The sequence below is a fragment of the Gossypium hirsutum genome, chromosome A11 (assembly GCF_007990345.1).
Source record: "Gossypium hirsutum isolate 1008001.06 chromosome A11, Gossypium_hirsutum_v2.1, whole genome shotgun sequence".
Classification (NCBI taxonomy): domain Eukaryota; kingdom Viridiplantae; phylum Streptophyta; class Magnoliopsida; order Malvales; family Malvaceae; genus Gossypium; species Gossypium hirsutum.
The window spans coordinates 122,028,923-122,055,606 of record NC_053434.1 but is presented as its reverse complement, the minus strand read 5'-3'; the positions used below and the strand labels follow the sequence as shown (position 1 = coordinate 122,055,606).

Here is a 26,684-nt window from a genome sequence, read left to right as displayed (position 1 = left end):
TCACAGGTACATCATCAACATCCATTTCAAGTCCTAGCTGCTCAAGTTCAGCTTGATTAGGCACCAGGTCTTCTGAAGCAGCTTCGGGTTCATTCTTTTCCCAATTCCAGCAAGCCTTCTCATCGAAGATGACATCTCTGCTTACTTGAACTATGTTTGTCAAAGGATCCAGCACCCTGTAGCCCTTCTTAACTGAGCTATAGCCTACTAGAACACCTGGTTGAGCCCTTTCAGAGAGCTTGTCTCTCTTTGCTGCTGGTATTTGTGCATAACACAGGCAACCAAACACCTTCAGATGTGCCAAGGAAGGCTTGAAACCAGACCAAGCCTCGAAAGGTGTTTTGGATGCAAGATCTTTGGTAAGAAGCCTATTTTGAAGGTAGACAGCAGTGTTTACTGCCTCAGCCCACAAGGTCTTGGGCAGTTTCTTCTCAAACAGCAGGCACCTGGCCATATCCATCAAGCTTCTGTTCTTTCTTTCTGATACCCCATTCTGCTGAGGTGTGTAGACATTTGTAAGCTGGTGTTTGATACCAGCATCATTGCAAATGGCTTGAAACTGAGCTGAAGTGTACTCAGTGCCATTGTCTGACCTTATCGATTTCAGCTTGCAACCTGTTTCTGTCTCTACAGCAGTTTTAAACTTCACAAACACTTGAGCTACCTCAGACTTGTGTTTTAAGAAGAACCTTGTAAAATCATCAATGAAGAGGATGAAATACCTATTTTTGCTGAGTGATTCAGTCCTCATCGAGCCACATACATCAGAGTGCACCAGTTGCAGTTTTTCAGTAGCTCTCCAAGCTGAATTTGTAGGAAATGGCAGTCTTGCCTGTTTCCCCATCTGGCAAACTTCACACACATCATCATGCTCCACTGAGCTAGTAAAGTTCTCTGCCAAGCCTTCTTTGGCCATTCGAGCCAATGATCTGAAGTTGGCATGCCCAAGCCTTTGATGCCAAAGCTTGGAATCATCAACAGAGGCTGTATATGCAGACTTTGAGTCATTTGGCCAGTGTACCTCAAAGTATTTGTCAGTCATTGTGACTGTCATAAGGCTTGATCCACTTGGATCAGCAATGTGGCACTGTTTGTTCTTGAACACAACAGAATAGCCTTTGTCGAGCAATTGAGCTATGCTGAGAAGGTTTCTGTCGATTTCTGGCACTAACAGCACATTTGGAATGATCTTGTTGCCTGTGGGGGTACATATCAGCACCTCTCCTCTTCCTTCAGCCCTTATGAACTGACTATTTCCAACCTTGACCTTGGTTTTGCAACTTCTATCCAAGGTTTTAAATAAGGAGGCATCTGGTGACATGTGGTTAGTGCAACCACTGTCCAATAACCAGCCTTTTGAGCATCTCTTCTCAGCAGCTAAGCAAGAAACAGCAAAGACCTGCTCTTCTTGATCACTACTGTCCTCAGCTACTCGAGCTTCAACCTTTGGTTGTTGAAATTGACTCTGCCTTGACTTGGTTCTATTTTTGCAAACCCTTTCAACATGGCCTTTCTTCTTGCAGTGTTGGCATACTGCATCTGGCCTGAACCAGTATCTGTCTTCTGGATGACCTGGCCTCTTGCAATGTCTGCAGGGCTGGTCATTGCTCCTTGCAGTATCAGGCTTAGGCCTACTTTTCCAAGGCTTTTTACCTCTTGGAGCATTGATGCTCGAGGCTTCTCTGGCCTTGGCATTGAATGCACCTTCCTGGTGGTCTTCAGCTCTGCTAGCTCTCCTTTGTTCCTGAGCATAGAAAGTGTTGATTAGCTCAGTCAAAGAGATGGTAGCAAGGTCTCTTGAGTCCTCAAGAGAGGATATCTTGGCCTCATATCTCTCAGGCAAAGTGGAGAGAACTTTCTCTACTATCCTTGCCCCATCAAAGTGCTCACCAAGGAGCCTTATACTGTTAACCACTGCCATGATTCTATCTGCATACTACTTCACTGTTTCTTCTTCCTTCATCTTCAAGTTCTCAAAATCCCTTCTCAAATTCAATAGCTGCTGTTGCCTTGTTCTCTCAGTGCCTTGAAACTCCTCCTTAAGCTTATCTCATGCCTGTTTTGGAGTCTCACAGGCCATAATTCTGGTGAAGATGACATCTGACACACAATTCTGAATGCAGGACATGGCTTTGTGCCTTTTGGTCCTCTCATCAGCATGTTGCCTAATCTGAGCTACTGTGGGATTGGCCCTCAGTGGTGCTGGCTCAACATCTGTGTTGACAACTTCCCACAGATCAAAAGCCTGTAGGTAAGTCTTCATCTTGACCAGCCATATGTGGAAGCCTTCTCCATTGAAGACTGGTGGGGCTGCTGGTGAAAAACTTGAGGAAGACATTCAGCTTTCTTAGTTTGATAAAACAGGTCCACTAAGAATGAAGCTCTAGATACCAATTGTTGGTGCAAAGAGACAACAACAGACTATTTTCAATCTTGCTTGTATAGCAAGCCTCGAGCCTTGTTGAAGAAACAAACTCAGAAGCAAGAACAGAAACACATGCGAATGGAAAACAAAAGAAAATGAGAGAGAGTATTTTGAATGAAAAGAGCTGATATTTTCATTAACAAATCCAGAAGGCATAATGCCATTACATATAATAGATAACAACAACAAAATGAACAAGTCTTTACCTAATGACATACCTAACACCACTAAATTTACATTGGAAATTGTTAATCAGCTTGCTTAAGTTTCTTTGCTAATTTTTCAGTCAATCAATCAACAAAAAAAAACATCATAAGGTTTACCAACTTAGTTCAACATGAACTAGATTACAAAATAATAATTAAAAATACAATCAAAGCATAACAAGTAGTTAGGCAATTTCAAGCTCCAGTTTCTGCACTTCATAGCTCGACTGCTTGCTGCCACTTCTCCTTGCATGGCCACCTTTGCATGTCTTGCATGGGAACTAAATTCAACACATCTATTGTGGATCCGCTCAAAGCTTTTCATTTGGATATCAGATGATGATTGTTTATCCATATTTACACAGCATGCACTAAAAGCAATAAATTTCGATGGACATCCCCACTTCAAAGAAATTGGAGAGAAAATTATTAGAAGGTGCAATGGCTTGCCTTTGGCTGCAAAAGCTATTGGATGGTTGCTACGCACAGTTAAATATCATCGAGAATGGGAAAGAATATATGAGAGTGAGATATGGAACTTACCAGAAAAGCAGTGTGGCATAATTCCAGCTTCGCTATTAAGCTACCATCATCTTCCGTCATACTTGAAACGATGTTTTGCATATTGCTCCATACTTCCTAAAGATTATGAATTTGAAGAAGAAGAAATTATCTTGTTATGGGGAGCAGAAGGTCTCTTGCAACAAAAAGCTATGCCTCAAGTTAAAGATACTGGAAATCAATATTTTCAAGATCTAGTGTCGAGGTCATTTTTTCAGATATCCAGTAAAGATGAGTCCCGATTTGTAATGCATGACCTTATCAATGATTTAGCTCAAGTAGTTGCAAAAGAAATATGCTCAAAATTAAAGGGTGATAGGCAACAGAAGTTCTCAAATCGCACTCGACATTCTTCTTATATTGTCAGTACATATGACACAGTGAAGAAGTTTGAAGCTTTTACTCAAGCGAAATCATTACGTGCGTTTTTACCCTTAATGTTTTCTGGTGGTTTATGGGGGCCTTTTTTAACTAATGTTGTTTTGGTTGATTTGTTACCGAGACTTGGCTACTTAAGGGTGCTTTCTTTGAGTAGGTATAAAATCACTGAGTTGCCTGATGTTTTTGAAAATTTAAAACATCTTCGCTACTTGAATTTTTCTTACACCCGTATCAGATGCTTACCAGATTCTTTGTGCACTCTCTACCATTTGGAAACTTCATTATTAAAGAAGTGTTCCAAGCTTCAAAAGCTACCCTCGAAGATGGAAAAGCTTGTTAACTTGCAATATCTGGATATCAGAGGTGCAAACTTAATAGAAAGGATGCCTTTCGGAATTGGTAAGCTAACCAATCTTCAAAGGCTATCAAATTTTATCTTAGGGGAAGGTGATGGACATTGTATCAGAGAATTGAAATATTTGTCAAACCTCAAAGGTGCTTTTTTTCTTTCTGGGTTGGAGAATGTTAATGGTGATGATGCAGTGGAAGCCAGGTTAAATGAGAAGCAGAGGATTGATCGATTCGTATTGGAATGGAGTTGGGACTTTAAGAAAGATACAAGGAAAAAAGGAAGTTGAAGAACGGGTGTTAGACTCTCTTCATCCTTCGAAAAAGCTTGAGCAACTCGTCATTCTGAATTATGGCGGTACAAAATTCTCTACTTGGATTGCAGATTCTTCCTTCAAGAATATGTTGTCATTGGGGCTTCACAATTGTAAAAATTGCAAATCTCTACCATCGATTGGAAGGTTGTTGTTGTTAAAAGATCTTTCAATTAGTGGTTTGGATCAAGTACACAAGATTGGTGCTGAGTTGTTTGGAGAAAATCAATCAAATGCTTTTACATCATTAGAGTCTCTGCGTTTTGGCAATATGCTGAATTGGGAGGAGTGGGACCTATGTGAAGATGATGAGCAAGTATCGAAATTCCCCAGCCTTCGTTTTCTTTCAATCAATGAATGTCCTCTATTGCTGGGAAGGTTGCCAACCATCCTTCAATCCTTGCAGAAACTTGAAATCTATGAGTGTAAGAGACTGGTAGTTTCAATTTCAAGTTTTCCCTTGCTGTGTGAATTAAGGGTTGAAGGGTGCGAGGAATTGGTGGATGAAGGTTCTTTGTCTGTACAGAAGGTTACCTCTTTGAAAGATGTGTCTCTTTCAAATATTTCAAAGTTTAATATTTCAGCAGAGAGGATAATGTTGAGATTTGCAAACTTTGAAACATTCAACATCTCTGATTCGAAGGAGTTGGGATCTTTATCGCAAAATGGGTTAAGCATAGTTGGGCATCGTTTCATCAGGATTAGGAATTGTCCGCAATTGGTCTCTTTGGAAACAGAGGAGGAGATATTGCAACTTGACAAGATTCCAGGTGTTGAATCTCTGGTAATAGATAATTGTGAAAGGCTTAATAGACTACCAAAAGTCTTACATGCTTTCCCATTCATTACGAGAATACAACTTCAAAACTGTCCAGGCTTGGTTTGTTTTGCAGAGAGTAACTTTCCTTCTGCTTTAAAAGAGCTGTGGATTTGGGAGTGCCATAATTTGCAATATTTGGTTGATGAAACAGAAAATAATAATAAGAGTATGAGTAGCAACACTTGTCTTCTTGAGAGCTTAGATATATTTGGCTGTCCATCTCTAATACGGTTATCATCAAGGGGCGATATATGCAATCGGCTTCAACATCTGAAGATTAGCAATTGTTCAAAGCTAAGTAGCTTATTTTTAAATGCCAAGTTACCCTTAATGCTTAAACAGCTTCATATTGGGAATTGTCCGGTGTTGGAATGCATAGCCCAAGACTTCCTTGAAACCACTGATCTCGAAAGCATTTGTATTGTGGGTGCTCACAAAATTAAATCATTACCGCGGGGATTAGACAAGCTCAGCATCTTCAGGAGATTCGATTTATTGAGTGTCCAAATCTGGTTTCATTTGAAGAAAGTGGGTTGCCCACCACAAATCTCAGAGAACTCATGATTGCCAATTGTGAATATTTTGGATCCCTTCCCAAGTGCATCAACAACTTCACCTCCCTTCGAGATTTAGAGCTGCGGGAGTGTTCGGCTGACATATCCTTTCCAGAAGAGGGTTTTCCTACCAACCTCACATCACTTACAATCTCAAACGCACCCAAAATTTATACATCACTTGTTGAATGGGGATTCAACAGACTCACCTCTCTTCAAGAACTCAAAATCAAAGGTGAAGGATGCTCAGGTGTGGTGTCATTTCCAGAAGAAGCAATAAGAATGATGCTGCCACCTTCCCTCACCTATATCATCATCCGTAGATTTGAAAATTTGGAATTCATGTGCTCCAAGGGCTTACAACACCTCACCTCTCTTCAACAATTGGGCATCTATGATTGTCCTAAGCTCGCCTCTCTTCCAGAAAAAGATATGCTTCTCTCGCTTCAGCATCTACGTATTGCGCGTTGCCCGTTGCTAGAAGAAGGGTGCAGTAGGGGTAAAGGACGAGAGTGGTCCAAGAATTCCCACATACCTTTAGTGGAAATTAATGATAAAAAAGTCATCCCGAGGGATTTAGATTGAAATTTAAGCAGCAAAATCTGGTATCGATTTCTCCACACTCAAACCACAGGTGTGAAACGCATTTTAAACATTTATAAATTTCATAGCTTTTTTTTTTTTATATCTGATTGTCCTCATGAACAACATGATAACATAAATCATTCTTATATATTTTGTATTCAATTTTTGCAAGCATTGAAGGCTAAATTGGCGAAAAATAGTGAACTTCAACTCATCCGCTTTAGCTTATTTGATTTAGTAAAGTGGTTAGTCAATTCTCTGCAACATTTATTCAGCAAATTGAATGTTCTGTTTTCATTTGCATCTTCTAATTTCTAAGCTATTTTGGTATATGAGAATGGGATTTTAGTTAAAAATATTTGACATTTCTTAGTACTATTAACCAATGGTTTTTCAGAAGAACAAGTCTTTTACGTGATCGTTTGATCCTTCCAGGATTAATGGAGGGATACAGTACACGTTACAACATGGCATTAGAGAGCTCAATTTAACACATGTAAGACAACAGAGTTCCCAAAATATTATTCTGTCCAATCTCAAAGATGTCCATCTTAGTTTTCCGAATTTCTCAGACCATGAATCCATTCAAAGGCTGCATCGATTCACTTGATGAGGAATTGCTTCTTTGATCATGTGGATTGAGCGACATAATCAAACTCACTGTCTAAGTGACTTTACAAAAATACTTTATATGATTTCATTTTCTAGCCAAAAATAGCAGTGACTAAGTGACTCACTATATCTCGACTCTTGCTTTTGACTTTGAGGTATGAGTTAAGTGAATCAAATGATATATATACTGCAGCAGTTTGGAACTAGTTTCATTGCAGCTCTCTTTTAATGTTGCTTCTCAGCTTTCCGGTACGGTAGATTGGCAAATTTTCTACCAATCTTTATATGAATTTTCCCTGCTTTGAAAGGTTTCAACTGTGATGTTATCAATGTTTATGATAGGGTAAGTATAGGTTATATGGAGAATTTGTTCTTCTGACATTCCTTTCCTGTGTTGGATCATATTTTGGTGCTTGGTATATAGTTGTAGTTGAGGAGCCAAATATGTTTATTTATTTAGCCTTGTACTTTCATTCAGCTTTGGGAACCATTGGTAGCAGATAAAAGGCCAAATGGTACCACTGGGGAGGTGTACGTACCTTTGGGTGATAAACCCTGAATGGTGGGCATCCAAAGAGGGCAATAACAGCTTATGGGCACAACAACGGCACAACGTGGTAAGTATGGTTTCTAATGCTTTTAGTATCATCTATTTCTATCTACACAAATCATGAATCTGTCTTAGGTCTCCATTGATGATTGATAAGAGGCTAGGATGTTTTAAATAAAGTATTGTTTTTGAAATTTTGAGATTGTTGGTCACTAGTTATTTATTATTGTCAAGTATTTCTCAATTCGCTTACGCAGAAAGTGTATAGCTGATGTTCATTTAGAAAATTGCTCCAAGTTTGTGGATAGTTATTTTATTATTTTGGTTTTGCCCGTGAATGTAGGGAATATTCCTGAACCACGTATATCATTGTGTTCACTTTCTCTACTTTCATTTTTGTGTTTTGAATTTTTTAATTTTTTTTCTCAATCCAAAACATAAATTTATTAATAAAACATCCACTTAATGCATAGTAAATCATAAAAATTCAGATAGCCATATATATCTCAATAGTTACACTAAAAAATCAGTACAGATCAAAAGCTTCAAAGTAAAATATTCAAAGAAAACAAAGCATCAAACATTATAGGCACCCACAATACTAACTCAACATGTTTTAACCCATTTCTTTGCAAACAAGTATGCCACGTAGTTTCTTTCAAAAAAAAAAGTATGCCACATAGTTAAAAGTTTTATATTTTAACATTATTCATGGTGTACTATGTTCCGGCCAATGCGAATAGTACAGACCAAAATTTTCAATAGTATGAAAAAGGGTGTTGCTTGTTGCGTTATAACACTAGAACGGCAGCATCGACCGGTACGACTGAAGCAATTAATGGCTCGTTTGAATACAATAAGAGTAAAGAGGTTTTTTTTTTAGCCATGAATTTTTTTAAAAAAAAATGTGTTATATGTCCTCATGAAATACTTAATTTAAATCCAATGGCCTTCTTAAGTAAAAAAAAATTACAAATCTCATGAGTTAAAAATAATTTTTTTATGTCATCAAAATCAATATTCACTGAATCTCTTGTATTGACCTGATAGTCAGGGTGTTCACTGTCTCTGGTGTGACCTAAATTCGAGTCGCGTTATTCGTGTTGCTGTTAAGACTTTGCCCTCTTGTAATTCACAAAAAAAATAATATTCACTAACAATAATTGTTAAAACACATTAACAATATATAAATAATTAAAAAACCACTTTTTTTATTTAAAAAAAGAAACCCAAAGCAAAAATAAAATCCATTTTGAGTTGAAATGCCAAAAACAGCAGAGTAAGAAAGTAGAGAAATTAAGACTAAACCTATAATAAATAGAGTTTTCATAGTTGGATAATTGCTAGATATAGTATCTAATCTGTCACCTTTCAAGATTTCACCCTAATTTTGGTCACATATTTTCTTTTTCCATTTCATTTTCCATTTCCATTTAAGAAACCATTTGTTATATATAAACATTGCTTACTTATTTTCTTTTCTCTTAAAATAAGAGTCTTTTTACAATCCCCTAAATTTTTTGCCTTATTTTCTTTGATCTGTTTGTTGTTATAAAAACCTTTGGTTTTTTTTCAAAATTTAAGAAAATAAAATCAATCTGGGGATTATCTTTTCTTTTAAAAATTTTCCGGGAAAAAGTAAAGGAAAGAAGAAAATTTTAAGATGGGTAGAGGGAAAATTGAAATAAAAAAGATTGAAAATCTGAATAGATGGGTTGTTGAAGAAAGCTAAAGAATTGTCCATTTTATGTGATGCAGAGGTTGGGGTTATTATTTTTTCAAGCACCGGCAAGGTCTATCAATGGTCCAGCACCAGGTATATAATATACTATAATACTTTTATATATATATATATTATAGATGATTTTTAATAATCAAAATCTGGGTTTTTTTTTATTTCTAATTTTAACAAATTTTTTTGTAAGCATGAAAGTAAGTTGACCTATAATTTGATTGATTTCCATAATTTATCTCTAATTTTAATCAATATTAACTCCAAACAAACATAATTTTAGTAAATTTAGTAACTCTCCTACAAACACAAATTTAAAATAATTTCTTAGGAGCCTAATTGTGAGAAGTTGAATCTGAAGTTTTATTGTTGTAGGAGCAAATTCTAATGGAGCAGCTTAAAAGAGCTCGATTACAGGTATATTTTATATTCCTATATTAATCCAAATTTTTTTAAAGTAATTATATTTGATACACGTGTTTGACACAAAATTGAATATTTGTTTTCTCGATTTTAAAAAATTCATCACATCTATATTAACATATATCGATATTTGACTCTTATTCTTAATTCAAGTCTAGATTCAAACATTTGACATAAAAGATCATTGTATATCAATCCAATATTTAATTTACCCACTATGTATATAAGTACGGAAATATGATCTTCTAAAACCCTCAACTTAAAAAACAAAATTATAGATACACATCAGAGTATAAATATTTACTTTTGAAAGAGTATTCTTATAAAGGAATCATATATGTTTAGCAATCAAATAATTGTAATTAACATTTAATACTAAATGATTTCTGGTTTAATATTTGTATACTTTCAGGAACAAAAGACTATAATGGAGAATGAAGATCTACGCAAACAGGTACGTAGATCATACGTATAATCAACTACTACATACATACACACATATGTGCATACGTACATGTATATGTATTTACATATATATATATATATAAGGGTAAACTATATTATTATTCTCCCAATTATTCTTTTTTTTGTTTTTCTGTCTCCAATCGTTAAATCACTAACATGAAGATAATTTGACAGTTTTTAAATTTGGCATAATAACAATATTAACCCTCAACATTTATACCTTATGTCAATTTAGTCTTGATTTTATAAAATTTAACCCTTAACATTTATATATTCTGTAATTTAGTTTGTTCTTTTTTTTTTTTTGCATTTTTGCTTTTTTTTTGTGATTTTTTTTCATTCTCTTCTGATTATCTCTTTGTTTTTCTCCCTTCTCCCTTCTCTCTTTGAGACATCCTTTCTATCGATGCTCCATCTCTCCCCTATCCAACAATGACTCCTAACCTACCAATTCTCATCCTTGCCTCTTACTGACGCTTCAAATTAACATCGACCCCAACAATAAAAAGGATTCCTTTTTCGACCCTTTCGTAAGATGGGTCTCCAGAATCACTATTGGTTCAAGCTTAGGTGAAGTCTACTGGTGGTACTCAACTTCAAGTTCGATTTGGGGTTTTTCTTTCTTCAAGAAACCCTTTTTGTATTCATCCAAATGGTCAATGGAAAGTGATTAATCTACTATCGATGGTTCGAAAAATCATGTTTCATAAACTATCCCTCCCTGACTATAGCTCTAAGCTCATCTTTAGAGGTTATTGCTCTTCTTTCAATCTTTCGTTGCTTTTAATTACTAGTAAAATGTAAAAAAAAAAAATGATGGTACATTTTCATTTTCCATTGTAGAGATGTAAAGTTTTCTTTAACAATGAGAAGCAATTAAGATTGCGGAGTCCACAGGAAAAGGTAAATGGCTGAATATTTTGTTGATTATATTTGGTTTACTTGCCTTTAGATTGTAGAGTTACTGCCTTTTTGCATTGAGTTAGTAATTTGTATTTGGTTTTCATAAGGTATCTTATGGATATTATTGTTATTTACTCTTTCTTAGGTCTTCATGTATCTTCATGCTTGCAGGTTCTTGAGTATTTTGTTTTTTCTCAAACCCTGGAAGGAGAACTGTTCATGAGACCAACTAATCTAATGCGAGCTATGGTTCCTATTTTTTCTCCATTTGAATCCCACCTTGTTAGAGATGGTTATTTGATAGGGGATAGGAAAATTAAAAGAACATAAAAAAAATTTTAATTACTCAAAACAAAAAACGAAAAATTATGGGAACCAATTGTGTAATTTAACTTAATTTTTTTGTTTGAAATAATGATTTAATGTGCCATGTCAGCTTAACATTATACTGTTAACGGCAATTAACAACTCAATGACTAAAATGTTACCACATGGTAACGTAAGTGACTAAAACATAATATTTCAAACATATAATAATTAAAATATAACCTAAGCTAAAAAAAAGTGACTATTTTGATAATTTACCCTTTTTAATTCAATGCTCAATTCAATTTTTATTATTAAAATATGATTATTGTTTTAAAATGCATATGAAATACGTAGAACCAATAATTAGTTTTGCAACATAATTTAAAACTAAAATCATTATTTGTTTCCTTCAAAATCTTTGATAAATATCTTCACAACCCTTTTTTTTAAATTAAATTTTCAATTTTTTATTGAAAAATTGCACATCAATGAAATAATTTTTTTATATTTACGGTTTTTTAATCTTTTTAAGTTTGATTTATTTTTTGGAATAAACTATTTTTTTCTATTTTCATTCTCAATTAAACGTTAGTTTACAATTTTGGCTAAACTTACTTTCAAATCCTTTAACATTTAATAGCTTTTATATTTATGTCCTTCTAATATGATCAAGGCTTACTGAGTTTCAGTTATTAAAATATGTGTAGATACTTTAGTAAACTAATTTTTAATTAAAAATGGGTTGATTAGAAATTTAGGTTAATATGCAAAATTTATATATTATAATTATGGTTAAGATTATACAAAAGTTATTTTTTTTTAAATTGTGTAGTGTAAAGGTTGAATTTAAGAAAACTTGGCATTAATAATTGTTTATCAAAACAATGTATGTATCAATAATTGAGTCGTTTCAAGTAAATAATTGTTAAAAACACATTAATAATATATAAATAATTAAAAAACCACTTTTTATATGTAAAAAAAGGAACCCAAAGAAAAAATAAATTCCATTTTGAGTTGTAATGCCAAAAACAGCAGAGTAAAAAAGTAAAGAAATTATGAAAAATAGAAAGAAAAAAAAACTAAACCTATAATAAATAGAGTTTCCATAGTTGGATAATTACTAGATATAGTATCTAATCTGTCCCCTTTCAAATTTCACCCTAATTTTGGTCACATATTTTCTTTTTCCATTTCATTTTCCATTTCCATTTAAGAAAACATTTGTTATATATAAACATTATTTACTTATTTTTTTTTCTCTTAAAAAAAGAATCTTTTTACAATCCCCTAATTTTTTTTGCCTTATTTTCTTTGATCTATTTGTTGTTATAAAAACCTTTGGTTTTTTTTCAAAATTTAAGAAAAAAGAAAGGATAAATAAAAAAATCTGGGGTTTATCTTTTCTTTTAAAAATTTTCCGGGAAAAAGTAAAGGAAAGAAGAAAATTTTAAGATGGGTAGAGGGAAAATTGAAATAAAGAAGACTGAAAATTTGTCTACAAAATAGAGTGACAGATGTAATCTTCACTCAAATCATGGCCTGTAGCACACCTAAGAAAGCATGAGAAAGGCTGAAGGAGGAGTTCATGGGGTCAGATAAAACAAGGCAGCAACAAGTGATTAACTTGAGAAGAGATTTTGAGAACTTGAAAATAAAAGAATCAGAAAGCATCAAGCAATACTTAGACAGGATCATGGCCACTGTCAATAGCTTAAGGTTGCTTGGTGAAGATTTCAGTGATAACAAGGTTGTTGAAAAGGTTATCACCACACTTCCTGAGAGATTTGAGTCCAAAATCTCATCACTTGAGGACTCAAGGGACTTGACAACCATCTCTTTGTCTGAGTTGGCGAACTCCTTTTATGCATTGGAGCAGAGAAAGGCCAACAGATAGGAAAAACATCCTGAAGGAGCCTTCCAAGCAAAGGCCAAAGAGAGCTCCAGTTCAAGCCAAAAAGGAAAGAAGCCTTGGCTTGATAAGAGGGATAAATCAAGGAGAGATTCAGGCAAGAGGAGGTTTCCACCATGCGTCCACTGCAAAAAGACCACACATTTGGAGAAGTATTGCTAGTTTAGGCCAGACATCCAATGTAGGAGTTGTAAGCAGTTTGGCCATGTTGAGAAAGTGTGTAAAAATAAGGGAAAAGCACCAGCACAGCAGCAAATTCAAGCCCAAGCTGCTGAAGATCTTCAAGCTCAAGAGGAGCATGTTTTCACAGCCTCATGTTTTGCCACCAAAAGCAAGGTCAAATGCAATTGGCTTGTGGACAGTGGCTGCTTACACCACATGGCAGCTGATGAGAGTTTGTTCAAGGACCTTGACAGAAGCTGCTGCTCAAAAATCAGAATTGGCAATGGTGATCTGATTGAAGCCAAAGGCAAGGGCAATGTAGTGATCAACACTGGATAGGTAACAAAGTCATTTCAGATGTGCTTTTTGTACCTGACATTGATCAGAATTTGTTAAGTGTTGGTCAACTGGTTGAAAAAGTGTATTCACTAGTTTTTAAGAATGGTTCATGTGTTATTGAGGACGTGGCGGCACAATGTTGTGCAAGAGAAAGAAAAAGCAAGCTTAGAAACATAGAAGAAAAGAAAGCAATTGAACTGCTGTCCCTTTTAGAATATATATAAAACTCAAAATGCCTAATCCTACGTAATTTCTTTAATCTAATCTAATATTAAAGAGTTATCTAAAAATAAATCACAAGATAAAATACTAGAAAATTAAAATATTATCCTAATCAAAATTTAAAAGTACTCTCTTTCTTTTTCGAACCCTATATGATGGCCTGATGATCAAGGGTATTCACTGTCCCAGATGTGGTTTGGGTTCGAGTCACGTTAGTCGTGTTTGTTGTTCGGGCGTTGCCCTGTTATTGTAATTTGCCAAAAACAAAAGAAGATAGAACATGACTCAAAACTTTTACGACAACTTGCATTTCCAACTCTTTTTTACTTTCTAAGTTTGCTTTTACACCTAATCAAAAATCAAATAATAAACCCAAAATTAATGATATCCCATTAAAGAATTTATCAAATTTAAGCACAATAAACTTGTAAATTGAGGCTATTATCAAATATACTTTTCTATAATATAATTAGTTAAACACACTTTCACATAAAAATGTTTTCTCGTAATTAACTAATATAAAAAATTTTCCCAATCAAAAATTAATTTATTGACTTTAGTGGAAAAATGGAAGCTTAATAACTATAATTAAGGGTTTAATTTATGATCATATCATATATTATAAAAAACATTATGTAAAAATATAATTTTAAGAGAGAAAATATAAAGATCGATGACAGATTTAAAAATTAAGTTAGTCTGAATACATATAATTACAAGATAATTATTTATACTATGATAAAATGTCTGATTAAGTTTGGTACCTCAAGTCGAGTGACACAAACTCAATTGATAAAAACATGAAAAATCTAAAATTATTATTTTGTTAAATATAGAGATAATTATATCATTTAAACATTTTATAAATTAAATTAAAAATTTTCACTACTCTTAAACTAACATCTTCATTATTATTCATTAACTTCTAATTATTAGAAAAAAATCTATCCATCTTTTTTGAAATATTATTATTTCTCAAAAATATAAAATTTATATATGAAATATTATTTTTTAAATTTAAATTTATATATAATATATTATGTGTGACAAATTCTAATTGCTAATTAGGTGCTTTCCACAAGCTTTTCTTTTGTAGATAGACTTATTCAAGATGCGCTCAAAATATGAAAGAGTTTAGAGAAAAAGAATGAAGCTTAAAAGATAAGTTTAGACAAAAAGAACAAATTAAGCATGCTTAAAATGAGCCGGGCTTGGGTTCCAAAATTAAAATGCCCAAACCCAACCCATTTTCTACTTTATCATATATATATATAGAATGTAATTTATATAATATTAAATTAAATTAAACATTAAAAGATACATTTAAATTTTTAAAAAAAATTTACCCAAAAAATAAAAGAAAATATTAAATTAAAAAACAGTATATATTTTAAAAAGAATTAAAATATTCTATGTATCAATAATTAATCATTAAAATTTTGTTTTTTTTTGGTTTTTTTTATTGAATCAAATTAGAACATATTTTAATTCAAGTGAATTAGAAATTTGTTTTCAAATTTGCATTCGAACTCACAAATTCACATATACCAAATGAGATGAAAATTTGGAATTTAAAAAAAAAAGGATGAATTTGTTTTCATTCCCAAAAACAAAGACTGACATGTGCTCGCTATATTGCCTGTTAATTGAAGTACAATTATGGGCATTGGATGCCATTGCCATGGAACTCAACGTTCATTTACTTGGAAATTGGGATAATGGAGAAAAGCATCAAAATTCATAAACAATGTGGGTGGGTGGGTGGTTGGGTGGCTCAGCCATTGTCTTTTTCCGCCTTCTTTATTCGTTTCACTGCCCAAAAACCACTTGTGCTCTATTTTATTTATCAGACTATCAGCTCACTGCCTCCTTCTCTGATTTTTTTCAACTTTCACTGATTATACACAATCTCCTTCCCGTTCCTGAATTTCCATTTGGCTTCTTCATTTCTCTCTTCTGCTTCCTTCTCATAGTTTCACCATGTCTGTCATTGGAGAGGCTGCTCTGTCTGTGTTTCTGGAGCTGTTGGGGGGCAAGTTGCTCGACTCTGCGCTCAACTTTGTTGCTGATCATAAGCAACTCCACCCGCAGCTCAAGCAGTGGCAGTCCATGTTGCCCGATATCCAAGCAGTGTTGGACAATGCAGAGGAGAAGCAGATCAAGAACGAGGGCGTGAAGAAATGGTTGGAGGATCTCCAGGACTTGGCTTACGATGTGGATGACATCTTGGACGAGTTTGCTTATGAAGAGTTACGTCTCCAGCTCCAAAAGACTCAAGCTCAAGCCAGCACTAGCAAGGTACGGAAACTCATTCCTACCTGCTTTAGTGGTACTAGTTTCACTCCTACTTCTCTTCTGTTTAAGAATTCCATGATTCCCAAGGTGAAAGAGATCACTGATAGACTGAATAGTTTGACTACTCGAAGAAGTAGTTTGGGGTTGAGTGACATCTTGTCTCAAGCTCCAACCTCCAAGGGAAAGCAACCCAGGCTGCAACCAACTTCCGTACTGGATGGAGTTGTGGAGTATGTTGGTAGACAGAAGGAGAAGACAGAAATGATTGAGTTGCTCAAAGGTAATAACTCCAATGGAGTTTCAGTCCTTTCCATCGTGGGAATGGGAGGGATGGGTAAAACAACTCTTGCTCAGCTTGTTTACAATGATGCCACCATCAACGAGTCTTTTGATCTCAAGGCCTGGGTATGCGTTTCTGATAATTTTGATGCAATTGCTACAACAAAGGCAATTTTACAGTCCATCACTTCTGAGTCATGTGATTACAGTAACTTGGATTTACTTCAAGTTAAGTTGAAGAAGTTGTCTGGGAAAAGATTCTTGCTTGTTTTAGATGACATTTGGAACGAGAATTATAATGATTGGACCATCTTACGGTCTCCGTTTGGAGCAGGGACCACTATCATTGTAACCACTCGTCTTCAAATTGTTTCATCTATTGTGGATCCCCTCAAAGCTTTTCGTTTGGATAAACTATCAGACGAGGATTGTTTATCCATATTTACACAGCATGCATTAAAAGCAAGAAATTTCGATGGACATCCCCAGTTTAAAGAAATTGGAGAGAAAATTATTAGAAGGTGCAATGGCTTACCTTTGGCTGCAAAAGCTATTGGAAGCTTGCTACGCACAGTTAAATATCATTGAAAATGGGAAAGAATATATGAGAGTGAGATATGGAACTTACCAGAAGAGCAGTGTGGCATAATTCCCGCTTTGCGATTATTAGGAGATAAAGAAGTGTTGGTTAGTTGTTAACAGTTAGTTAGGTAAGGGTAGTTGTAACTGCTGTTGACTTACTGTATATATACATACGTACTTTGCATGAGATGATATACAAGAAGAAATGATAGATGAAGTTTTATTCAGTATTCTTGAAATTTAACATGGTATCAAGAGCCAAGTTAATCTTGCTGATTTTCTGAAAGAAAAAAAAAAGGGTGCCTCATGGCCACTGATGCAGCAGGTGATTCTCCCCGTCACTCGTCCAACACTAGAGAAGCTGAACACTCACAAGGTAATGGTGCTCAAGGCTCTACTAAAGTGCACTATTTCTCCAAGCATGATACAATAAAGCTTGCGTCACACAACTACCTTTTGTGGAAACATCAACTCTTGCTGATTCTTGAAGGGTATGGACTTGAAGGATATGTACTAGGTACCACTTCCTCCCCTCCTCAGTTTATTAATGGTCCTGATGGTCAACAAATTGCGAATCAAGATTTCATCGTTCATCGAAAGCAAGATAAATTTCTTGCCTCTTGGCTTTTATCTACTATTACGGATGATATTTTGGCTCATCTTACAACCGCAAAAACTAGTTGTGATCTGTGGAATGCCATTGAAAGGAAATTTAGTGCTAAATCAAACATAAAAATCTTGAGCATGCGGCATGCTTTATACTCTCTCAAGAAGTCCAATCTTTCTGTTAAAGAGTATATGTCGAAAGTTAAGCAACTCAGTGATGATTTGACTGCGGCTGGGAGCTTTATATCCGAACAGGAACAAGTGAGCGTTATATTGGCTGGAATTTCTGTTGAATTTGATTCCATTAGAGTTCTAGCTACTGCAACTTCGTTATCTCTTGATTTGTTGAGTGAATTGTTACTTGACTGTGAAGCACGTCAGTTAGAGCTGTTAAAAGACACCCCATGTCAAGCAAATTTGGCAACTCATCAGCGAAACAGCGATGATACGGGTAAACAATCAGCAAACTCTGCTAAGTATTCTCAAGACTCCAAGTAGAATGATAGAGGACAGGGCCGTGGGTGGTCTCGTGGTCGTTTTCGGGGAAATGGACGAGGATGGTCACGTTCGAGGCCGCAATGCCAGTTGTGTGGGAAGATAGGCCACATGGTTCAAACATGTTACCATAGATTTGATGAGTCGTTCTCTGGGAATGCAGGATTTGGTACGGTTCAAGTTAATTGTCATCAGTTGCACGCTTCCAGTTGTGTGCCAGCTGCTCCAACATGTCAAGCGATGTCTCACTGCTGTCACACAAATCCTCAGTCTTCCTCTGGTTCTTTTCCTCCTCATCCATCTTCACAAAGTAGTTCTATCTGGTACCCCGATTCTGGAGCGACGAACCATATAACACCAGAGGTGTCTAATCTTGCGGCTCCCTCTTCATATACAAGTAAGAGTTGTGTCACCATGGGTAATGGTGATTCGGTGCCTATTGCTCATGTTGGTTCAACTGTTCTTTCAACTGGAACCCGACTCCTAAAGCTTCAGAACGTACTGCATATCCCTGCAGTGTGCAAAAATCTAATGTCTGTGGGTCAATTTGCTAGAGATAACAATGTTTATTTTGAATTTCACCCTGTTCTATGTTTTGTGAAGGATGTTCAGACAGGGAAGACGCTTCTCGAGGGCCGCATGCATGAAGGCCTTTACAAGTTTCGGTTCGCAAAGCCTGTGTCAGCTTCAGGTGCTAAATCTCCAGAGTCAAATTCAACTATATTGAATACTGCCAATTCTGTTCAGTGTACACCTTCTTCGTTGTGGCATGACAGATTAGGTCACCCGTGCACTGAGGTTCTTAAACGAGTTTTAAAAACTTGTAATATTCCAGTTAAAAAGAACTGTGTTCAACATATGTGTACAGCTTGCCAACTAGGTAAAGCTCACAAACTTCCGTTTACAGCATCTAAAACAATGTATTCCTCTTCTTTTGAACTATTGTATCTGATGTATGGGGCCCTGCATGGTTACCTTCCAATGGCTTTCGTTTTTACGTTTCGTTTGTGGACATGCATAGCAGATTTACCTGGGTCTATTTTCTTCAAAACAAATCGGAAGTGGCTCGGTGTTTTAGAGATTTCTATCAGCTGGTTAAAGTGCAATTTGATAGGTCTATTAAAATGCTACAAACTGATGGTGGTGGTGAGTATCGAGTACTAGCTCGTGAGTTGTCCTCTCTTGGTGTCCAACACAGGATTGTGTGCCCCTACACTTCGGAGCAAAATGGGGTTACTGAGAGAAAACATCGACAGCTTATTGATATGGCTTTGTCTCTCTTAGCTCATGCAAGTCTACCGTTGAAGTTTTGGTTTTATGCTGTTATGCATGCTGTTTACCTAACCAATCGACTACCAACTCCGGCCCTCGGACAGACTAGTCCCTATGAGGTTCTCCACAAAGTCAAACCGAGCTATGAGCTTTTAAGGGTCTTTAGGTGTGCGTGCTTCCCAAATCTCAGGCCTTTTCAGCCTCACAAGCTGAGTTTTCGGTCTCAACAATGTGTATTCCTTGGGAGTGTTCCTAATACCAAGGGCTATCGATGTCTCGCAGAAGATGGCAGCATGTTTGTGTCTCGACATGTAATTTTTGACGAGGAAAAATTCCCTTTCAAAGATGGGTTCCAAACTAAGGCAGTATCACAAAGTTCGCGGACGGTGCCTCATCGGTCTGTTCTCCCAATAGTTTCAGCTGGTGGTTCGCATGTTCCTGCTATGACGCGGGCATCAGCTAGCCCGTCTACCATAGGCATCTCTCCTGGCCAGTCTCAACCCAATCCTACAGAGTCTCCTACTCCTAATGACACAAATGGTCCACCTGATAACTCTGACCTATCTCCATCACTACCTACCCGAGTCAATCATCACCCCATGCAGACACGTTCGAAAAATGAGATTTTTCGACCTAAAGTGCTGGCTTCAGTCGTAGATGAAGTTGAACCTACCACCATTCATGAGGCGTTTCAGAGTCCAGCTTGGACTACGGCAGCCGAGGAAGAGTACAATGCCTTGATTTCCAATCACACCTGGGAGCTAGTTGGTTTACCTGAAGGTCGACGAGCCATTGGATGTAAATGGCTCTTCCGTATTAAGAGGCATGCAGATGGGTCTGTTGCTAGATACAAGGGCAGACTCGCGGTCAAAGGGTACCTCCAAGAAGCCGGTGTTGACTTTCAAGACACTTTCAGTCCCGTCGTCAAACCCACCACAATTAGAGTCGTCCTCACCCTGGCCGTCTCTCACCAGTGGTCTCTTCGACAAGTTGACATAAACAATGTCTTTCTTAATGGAGACTTGAGCGAGGGGATCTATATGTCACAGCCACCAGGTTTTGAACAGTATGGCTTACATGGAGAGCCTCTGGTCTGCAAGTTAAAGAAGGCTCTCTATGGTCTCAAACAGGCTCCACGAGCCTGGTTTCAAAAACTAAGGGATTTTTTGGTGACCATGGGGTTCGACACTTCCAAAGCGGATAACTCGCTCTTCATTCGACATCGTGATGATGCATTGTTGTACGTTTTAGTGTATGTCGATGACATCATCGTTACAGGCAGTGACTCACAGGAAATTGATAAGTTTGTCAAGACACTTGATGGTCAGTTTGCATTGAAGGACCTTGGCCAGTTGAGCTATTTCCTTGGTATTGAAGTCAAGCACACGTCGAATGGGATAGTTTTGTCTCAAACTAAATACATTAGAGACTTGCTTCAAAAAGTAGCTATGGACAGATCCAATGCTCTCCCAACACCAATGGTTGCAAATAATCGTCTTACTGCTGAGGAAGGAAGCCCCCTTGAAGATGAACATCAGTATCGAAGCATCGTAGGAGCCTTACAATATATCGTGATCACCAGGCCTGACATCGCCTATTCAGTCAACAAGGTGTGCCAATTCATGCACAAACCACTAACCGGTCACCTCAAAGCAGTCAAGAGGATACTACGGTATTTACAAGGAACAATGAATTACGGATTACAGTTTACTCGAGCTTCCAAATTCCTTCTTGAAGGTTATTCGGATGCGAGTTGGGGATCAAACGTTGACGATCGAAGGTCCACCTCGGGGTATTGTATCTTCCTTGGAGGAAATCCGGTCTCATGGAGCTCGAAAAAGCAACACGTTGTGTCTCGTTCCACAGCAGAGGCGGAATACAGGAGTGTTGCACATGTCACCGCTGAAATGACGTGGATACAATCCCTACTGACTGAATTGCGTGTTCCAAGCTTACCAAAGGCACTAATTTGGTGTGATAGTTCAGCAGCAATAGCAGTTGCAGGAAATCCAGTCATGCACTCCAAGTTCAAGCATGTGGAGCTAGACATTTTCTTTGTTAGAGAAAAGGTGGCTGCTGGAGTTGTTCAAGTTGGTCATGTCCCAGGGACCCATCAGCTAGCAGACATACTAACAAAGCCTTTGTCAGCCTCAGGGTTTAACCGGTTTCGGGATTTACTTCGAGTGGTTAACACAAACTAGGGGGATTTTAGTTAGTCAGGGAATGGATGAGTATGAGGAATATTAGGAGATAAAGAAGTGTTGGTTAGTTGTTAACAGTTAGTTAGGTAAGGGCAGTTGTAACTGCTGTTGACTTACTGTATATATACATACGTACTTTGCATGAGATGATATACAAGAAGAAATGATAGATGAAGTTTTATTCAGTATTCTTGAAATTTAACAGCGATTAAGCTACCATCATCTACCGTCATACTTGAAACGATGTTTTGCATATTGCTCCATATTTCCTAAAGATTATGAATTTGACGAAGAAGAAATTATCTTGTTATGGAGAGCAGAAGGTCTCTTGCAACAAAAAGCTATGCCTCAAATCAAAGATCTTGGAAATCAATATTTTCAAGATCTAGTGTCGAGGTCATTTTTTCAGATATCAAGTAAAGATGAGTCCCGATTTGTAATGCATGACCTTATCAATGATTTAGCTCAAGTAGTTGCAGGAGACATATTCTCCAAACTGGAGGGCGATATGCAACAAAAGTTCTCAAATCGCACTCGACATTCTTCTTATATTGTCAGTAGATATGACACAGTGAAGAAGTTCGAAGCATTTGATCAAGTGAACTCTATACGTACTTTTCTACCCTTAATAGTTTCTGGAAAAAGTTTTTCGTGGCCTTTTTTAACTGATGTTGTTTTAGTTGATCTGTTGCCAAGACTTGGCTACTTAAGGGTGCTTTCTTTGAGAAGCCATAAGATCACTGAGTTGCCTGATGTTTTTGAAAATTTAAAACATCTTCGCTACTTAAATTTTTCTGGAACCGAAATCAAATGCCTACCTGATTCTTTGTGCACTCTTTTCCATTTGGAAACTTTATTATTAAAAGATTGTTACAGGCTTCAAAGGCTACCTTCAAATATAGGAAATCTTGTCAACTTGCATTATCTTGATATCAGTGGTGGGATCTCAATAGAAAGAATGCCTTTTGGAATTGATAAGCTAACCAGTCTTCAAAGGTTATCTGATTTTATCATAGGGGAAGGTGGTGGTTGTCATATTAGAGAACTGAAATATTTGTCAAACCTCAAAGGTGATTTTTGTCTTTCTGGGTTGGAGAATGTTAATGGTGAAGATGCAGGGGAAGCCAAGTTAAATGAGAAGCAGGGGATTGATCGATTGGTACTGGAATGGAGTCGAGACTTTCAGAAAGATACAAGGAAAAAAGAAGTTAAGAATGGGTGTTAGACTTTATTCATCCTTCGAAAAAGCTTGAGCAACTCATCATTCAGAATTATGGTGGTGCAAAATTCTTTACATGGATTGCAGATTCTTCCTTCAAGAATATGTTTTCATTGGAGCTTCACGACTGTAAAAATTGCAAATCTCTACCATCTATTGGAAGGTTATTGGTGTTAAAAGATCTTTCAATTAGTGGTTTGGATCAAGTACACAAGATTGGTGCTGAGTTGTTTGGAGAAAATCAATCAAATGCTTTTGCATCATTAGTCTCTGCGTTTTGGCAATATGCTGAATTGGGAGGAGTGGGACCTATATGAAGATGATGAGCAAGTATCGAAATTCCCCAGCCTTCGTTTTCTTTCAATCAGTGGATGTCCTCTATTGCTGGGAAGGTTGCCAACCATCCTTCAATCCTTGCAGACACTTGAAATCGATGAGTGTAAGAGACTGGTAGTTTCAATTTCAAGTTTTCCCTTGCTGTGTAAATTAAGCATTGCGGGGTGTCAATAATTGGTAGATGAAGGTTCTTTGTCAGTACAGAAGGTTACCTCTTTGGAATATGTGTCTCTTTCAAATATTTCAAAGTTTAATATTCCAGCAGAGAGGATAATGTTGAGATTTGCAAACTCTGAAACATTCAACATCTCTGGTTGGAAGGAGTTGGGATCTTTATTGCAAAATGGGTTAAGCATAGTTGGGCATCGCTTCATCACAATTTGGAATTGTCCGCAATTGGTCTCTTTGGAAACAGAGGAGGAGATATTGCAACTTGACAAGATTCCAGGTGTTGAATCTCTGGTAATAGGTAATTGTGAAAGGCTCAATAGACTACCAAAAGTCTTACATGCTTTCCCATTCATTACGAGAATAGAACTTGAAGGGTGTCCAGGCTTGATTTGTTTTGCAGAGAGCAACTTCCATCCTGCTTTAAAAGAGCTGAGGATTGTGAATTGCGAGAATTTGCAATATTTGGTTGATGAAAAAGAAAATAATAATAAGAGTATGAGTAGCAACACTTGTCTTCTTGAGCACTTGATTATAAAAGACTCTCCATCTCTAATATGGTTATCATCCAGGGGCGACATATGCAATCGGCTTCAACGTCTCGAAATTCAAAGATGTCCAAAGCTAATTAGCTTATTTTTAAATGCCAAGTTACCCGTAATGCTTAAACATCTAGATATTTGGTATTGTCCAGTGTTGGTATGCATATCCCAAGACTTCCTTGAAACCACTGATCTCGAAAGCATTATAATTAGGGGTGCTCAAAAATTGAAATCATTACCGCGGGGACTAGACAAGCTCAGCCATCTTCAGAAGATTCAATTATCTAGGTGTCCAAATCTGGTTGCATTTGAAGAAAGTGGGTTGCCCACCACAAATCTCAGAGTACTCAGGATTTGCAATTGTGAAAATTTTGGAGCCCTTCCCAAGTGCATCAACAACTTTACCTCCCTTCGAAAATTAACGGTGTGGAAGTGTTCGGCTGACATATCCTTTCCCGAAGAGGGTTTCCCTACCAACCTCAAATCACTTGAAATCTCGAACGCACCCAGAATTTATACATCACTTGTTGAATGGGGATATAACAGACTCACCTCTCTTCAACAACTCCATATAATAGGTGAAGGATGCTCAAGTGTGGTGTCATTTCCAGAAGAAGCGGTAGGAATGATGTTGCCTCCTTCTCTCACTGATATCAGCATCCGTAGGTTTAAAAATTTGGAATTCATGTGCTCCAAGGGCTTACAACACCTCACCTCTCTTCAACAATTGCGCACCTATGATTGTCCTAAGCTAGCCTCTCTTCCAGAAAAGGATATACTTCTCTCGCTTGAGAAGCTACATATTTCCAATTGCCCGTTGCTAGAAGAAGGGTGCAGTAGGGGTAAAGGACGAGATTGGTCCAAGATTTCCCACATACCTTATGTTAGAATTAATTTTAAAACAGTCATCCCGTGGGGATTAGATTGAAATTTAAGCAGCAAAATCTGGTATCGATTTCTCCACACTCAAACCACAGGTGTGAAACGCATTTTATACATTTATAAATTTCATAGCTTTTTTTGATATATCTGATTGTCCTCATGAACAACATGATAACAGAAATGAGTCATATATTTTGTATTCAATTTTTGCAGGCATTGAAGGCTAAATTGGCGAAAAATATTGGAGAAATTCAACTCATCTGCTTCAGCTTATTTGATTTAGTAAAGCGGTTAGTCAATTCTCTGCAACATTTATTCAGCAAATTGAATGTTCTGTTTACATTTGCATCTTCTAATTTCTAAGCTATTTGGTATATGAGAATTGGATTTTAGTTAAAAATATTTGACATTTCGCAGTACTATTAACCAATGGTTTCTCAGAAGAACAAGTCTTTTACGTGATAGTTTGATCCTTCCAGGATTAATGGAGGGATACAGTACACGTTGCAACATGGCATTAGAGAGCTCAATTTAACACATGTAAGAAAACAGAGTTCCCAAAATATTGTTCTGTCCAATCTCAAAGATGTCCATCTTAGTTTTCCGAATTTCTTAGACCATGAATACTGTGGATAGTTATTGGCAAGGTATTTTATTTTATGATGTAATTCTATTGTAATCTCCAATTTTTAATAGTGAATTTCATTTTTGATTCTGCTTATGGATGTAGGGAATATTTCCGAACCACGTATATCATTGTGTTCACTTTCTCTACTTTCTTTTTTGTGTTTCGAATTTCTTTTTTTTTTCAATTCAAAACATAAATTTATTAATAAAACAACTACAATCAATGCATAACAAATCATAAAAATTCAGATAGCCATATATATCCCGATGGTTACACTCAAAGATCAAAGATCAGCACATATCAAAAGCATCAAAGCAAAATATTCAAAGAAAACAAAGCATCAAACATTATATCCACCCACAATACTAACTCAACATGCTTTAACCCATTTCTTTGCAAATAACTATGCCACATAGTTGCTTTCAAGGTAGCCATTACCACATTGGTGCACGCATCATTTTTTCTATGAGAATTGGTATGTATTGGTACTAGTCTACTTTATGTACCATTTCAAATTTATTGATAATTTTTTAAATATTTATGTGATACAGAGGTTGGGGTTATTATTTTTTTAAGCACCGGCAAGGTCTACCAATGGTCCAGTACCAGGTTTATAATATAGTATAATATTTATATATATATTATAGATGATTTTTAATAATCGAAATCTAGTTTTTTTTTTAATTTTAGCAAATTTTTTTTTGTAAGCATGAAAGTAAGTTAACCTATAATTTGATTGATTTTCATTATTTTTCTTTTCTTAATAATTTGAATTAGTATAAAGTAGCTTAAGTTTTGTTTCAGTTAAAAATTCATTGTATTTTGATTTGTTTCAGTTAATATTGGCTTATATCAGTGTGTATCGATTTATAACTGTCGATAAAACTTATATATATTTGTTTTTTGGATGATTACTTTTTAGAGCTGTTTTTTTTTATTTTAATTTTTTTAAGCATGAAAGTTGTAATTTGATTTATTTCAATTATTTTTCTTTTCGCTTTGTAGCATGGTAGTCGGTAGTTTCGATACTGGTTGTATTAATCGTTATGAATCGTCTCGATATTGAACTAGAATAAAATAGTTCAAGTTTTGCTTCAATTAAAATTTCATTGAATTTTGATTCATTTCAATAAATATCTGCTTGTATCGGTGAGTATTGATTCCTATAAAGGAATTTTTAATATTTCCCCTTTTTTTTTCTTAACTTTTTTTTTATATAATTGCTTTTAAAAATAATATATAAATATTCATTAAATTATTGAACTTAATTAATAATTTTAAAATTTATATTTACATATTATAATTAAAAAATATTTTCTAGTATATTATATATAATATTTTAAAAAATGATAAATA

General features: G+C 35.9%; 1 protein-coding gene and 1 long non-coding RNA gene across 6 annotated transcripts; both read left to right on the top strand.

Annotated features, from left to right (window-relative positions):
* Positions 1–8,949: 8,949 nt before the first annotated feature.
* Positions 8,950–11,325, top strand: LOC107924565 (uncharacterized). Its single transcript, XR_001691798.2, has 6 exons — positions 8,950–9,172; positions 9,464–9,505; positions 9,924–9,965; positions 10,368–10,727; positions 10,820–10,879; positions 11,051–11,325. It is a non-coding gene; the product is annotated as an uncharacterized lncRNA (long non-coding RNA).
* A 4,135-nt stretch (positions 11,326–15,460) lies between these two features.
* LOC121209504 (putative disease resistance RPP13-like protein 1) lies at positions 15,461–25,473 on the top strand. Of its 5 annotated transcripts, none has more exons than XM_041080255.1 (3): positions 15,461–16,121; positions 24,914–24,990; positions 25,180–25,443. In XM_041080255.1, the coding sequence occupies exons 1-3, from the start codon at positions 15,804–15,806 to the stop codon at positions 25,334–25,336; spliced, it is 552 nt and encodes a 183-aa protein (XP_040936189.1). In that variant the 5' UTR covers positions 15,461–15,803; the 3' UTR covers positions 25,337–25,443. The 5 variants fall into 5 exon arrangements, 3 of the variants coding, with proteins under 3 accessions (XP_040936189.1, XP_040936190.1, XP_040936188.1); XM_041080256.1 differs by having other exon boundaries at positions 15,462–16,121; positions 25,118–25,472; XR_005904621.1 differs by lacking the exon at positions 15,461–16,121 and adding an exon at positions 21,889–24,795 and having other exon boundaries at positions 25,180–25,450.
* Positions 25,474–26,684: the final 1,211 nt, after the last annotated feature.

Bases quoted from the DNA above. Each gene is read 5' to 3' on its own strand.
- LOC121209504 (XM_041080254.1), top strand. From the start codon at position 23,382: ATGTTGAGATTTGCAAACTCTGAAACATTCAACATCTCTGGTTGGAAG.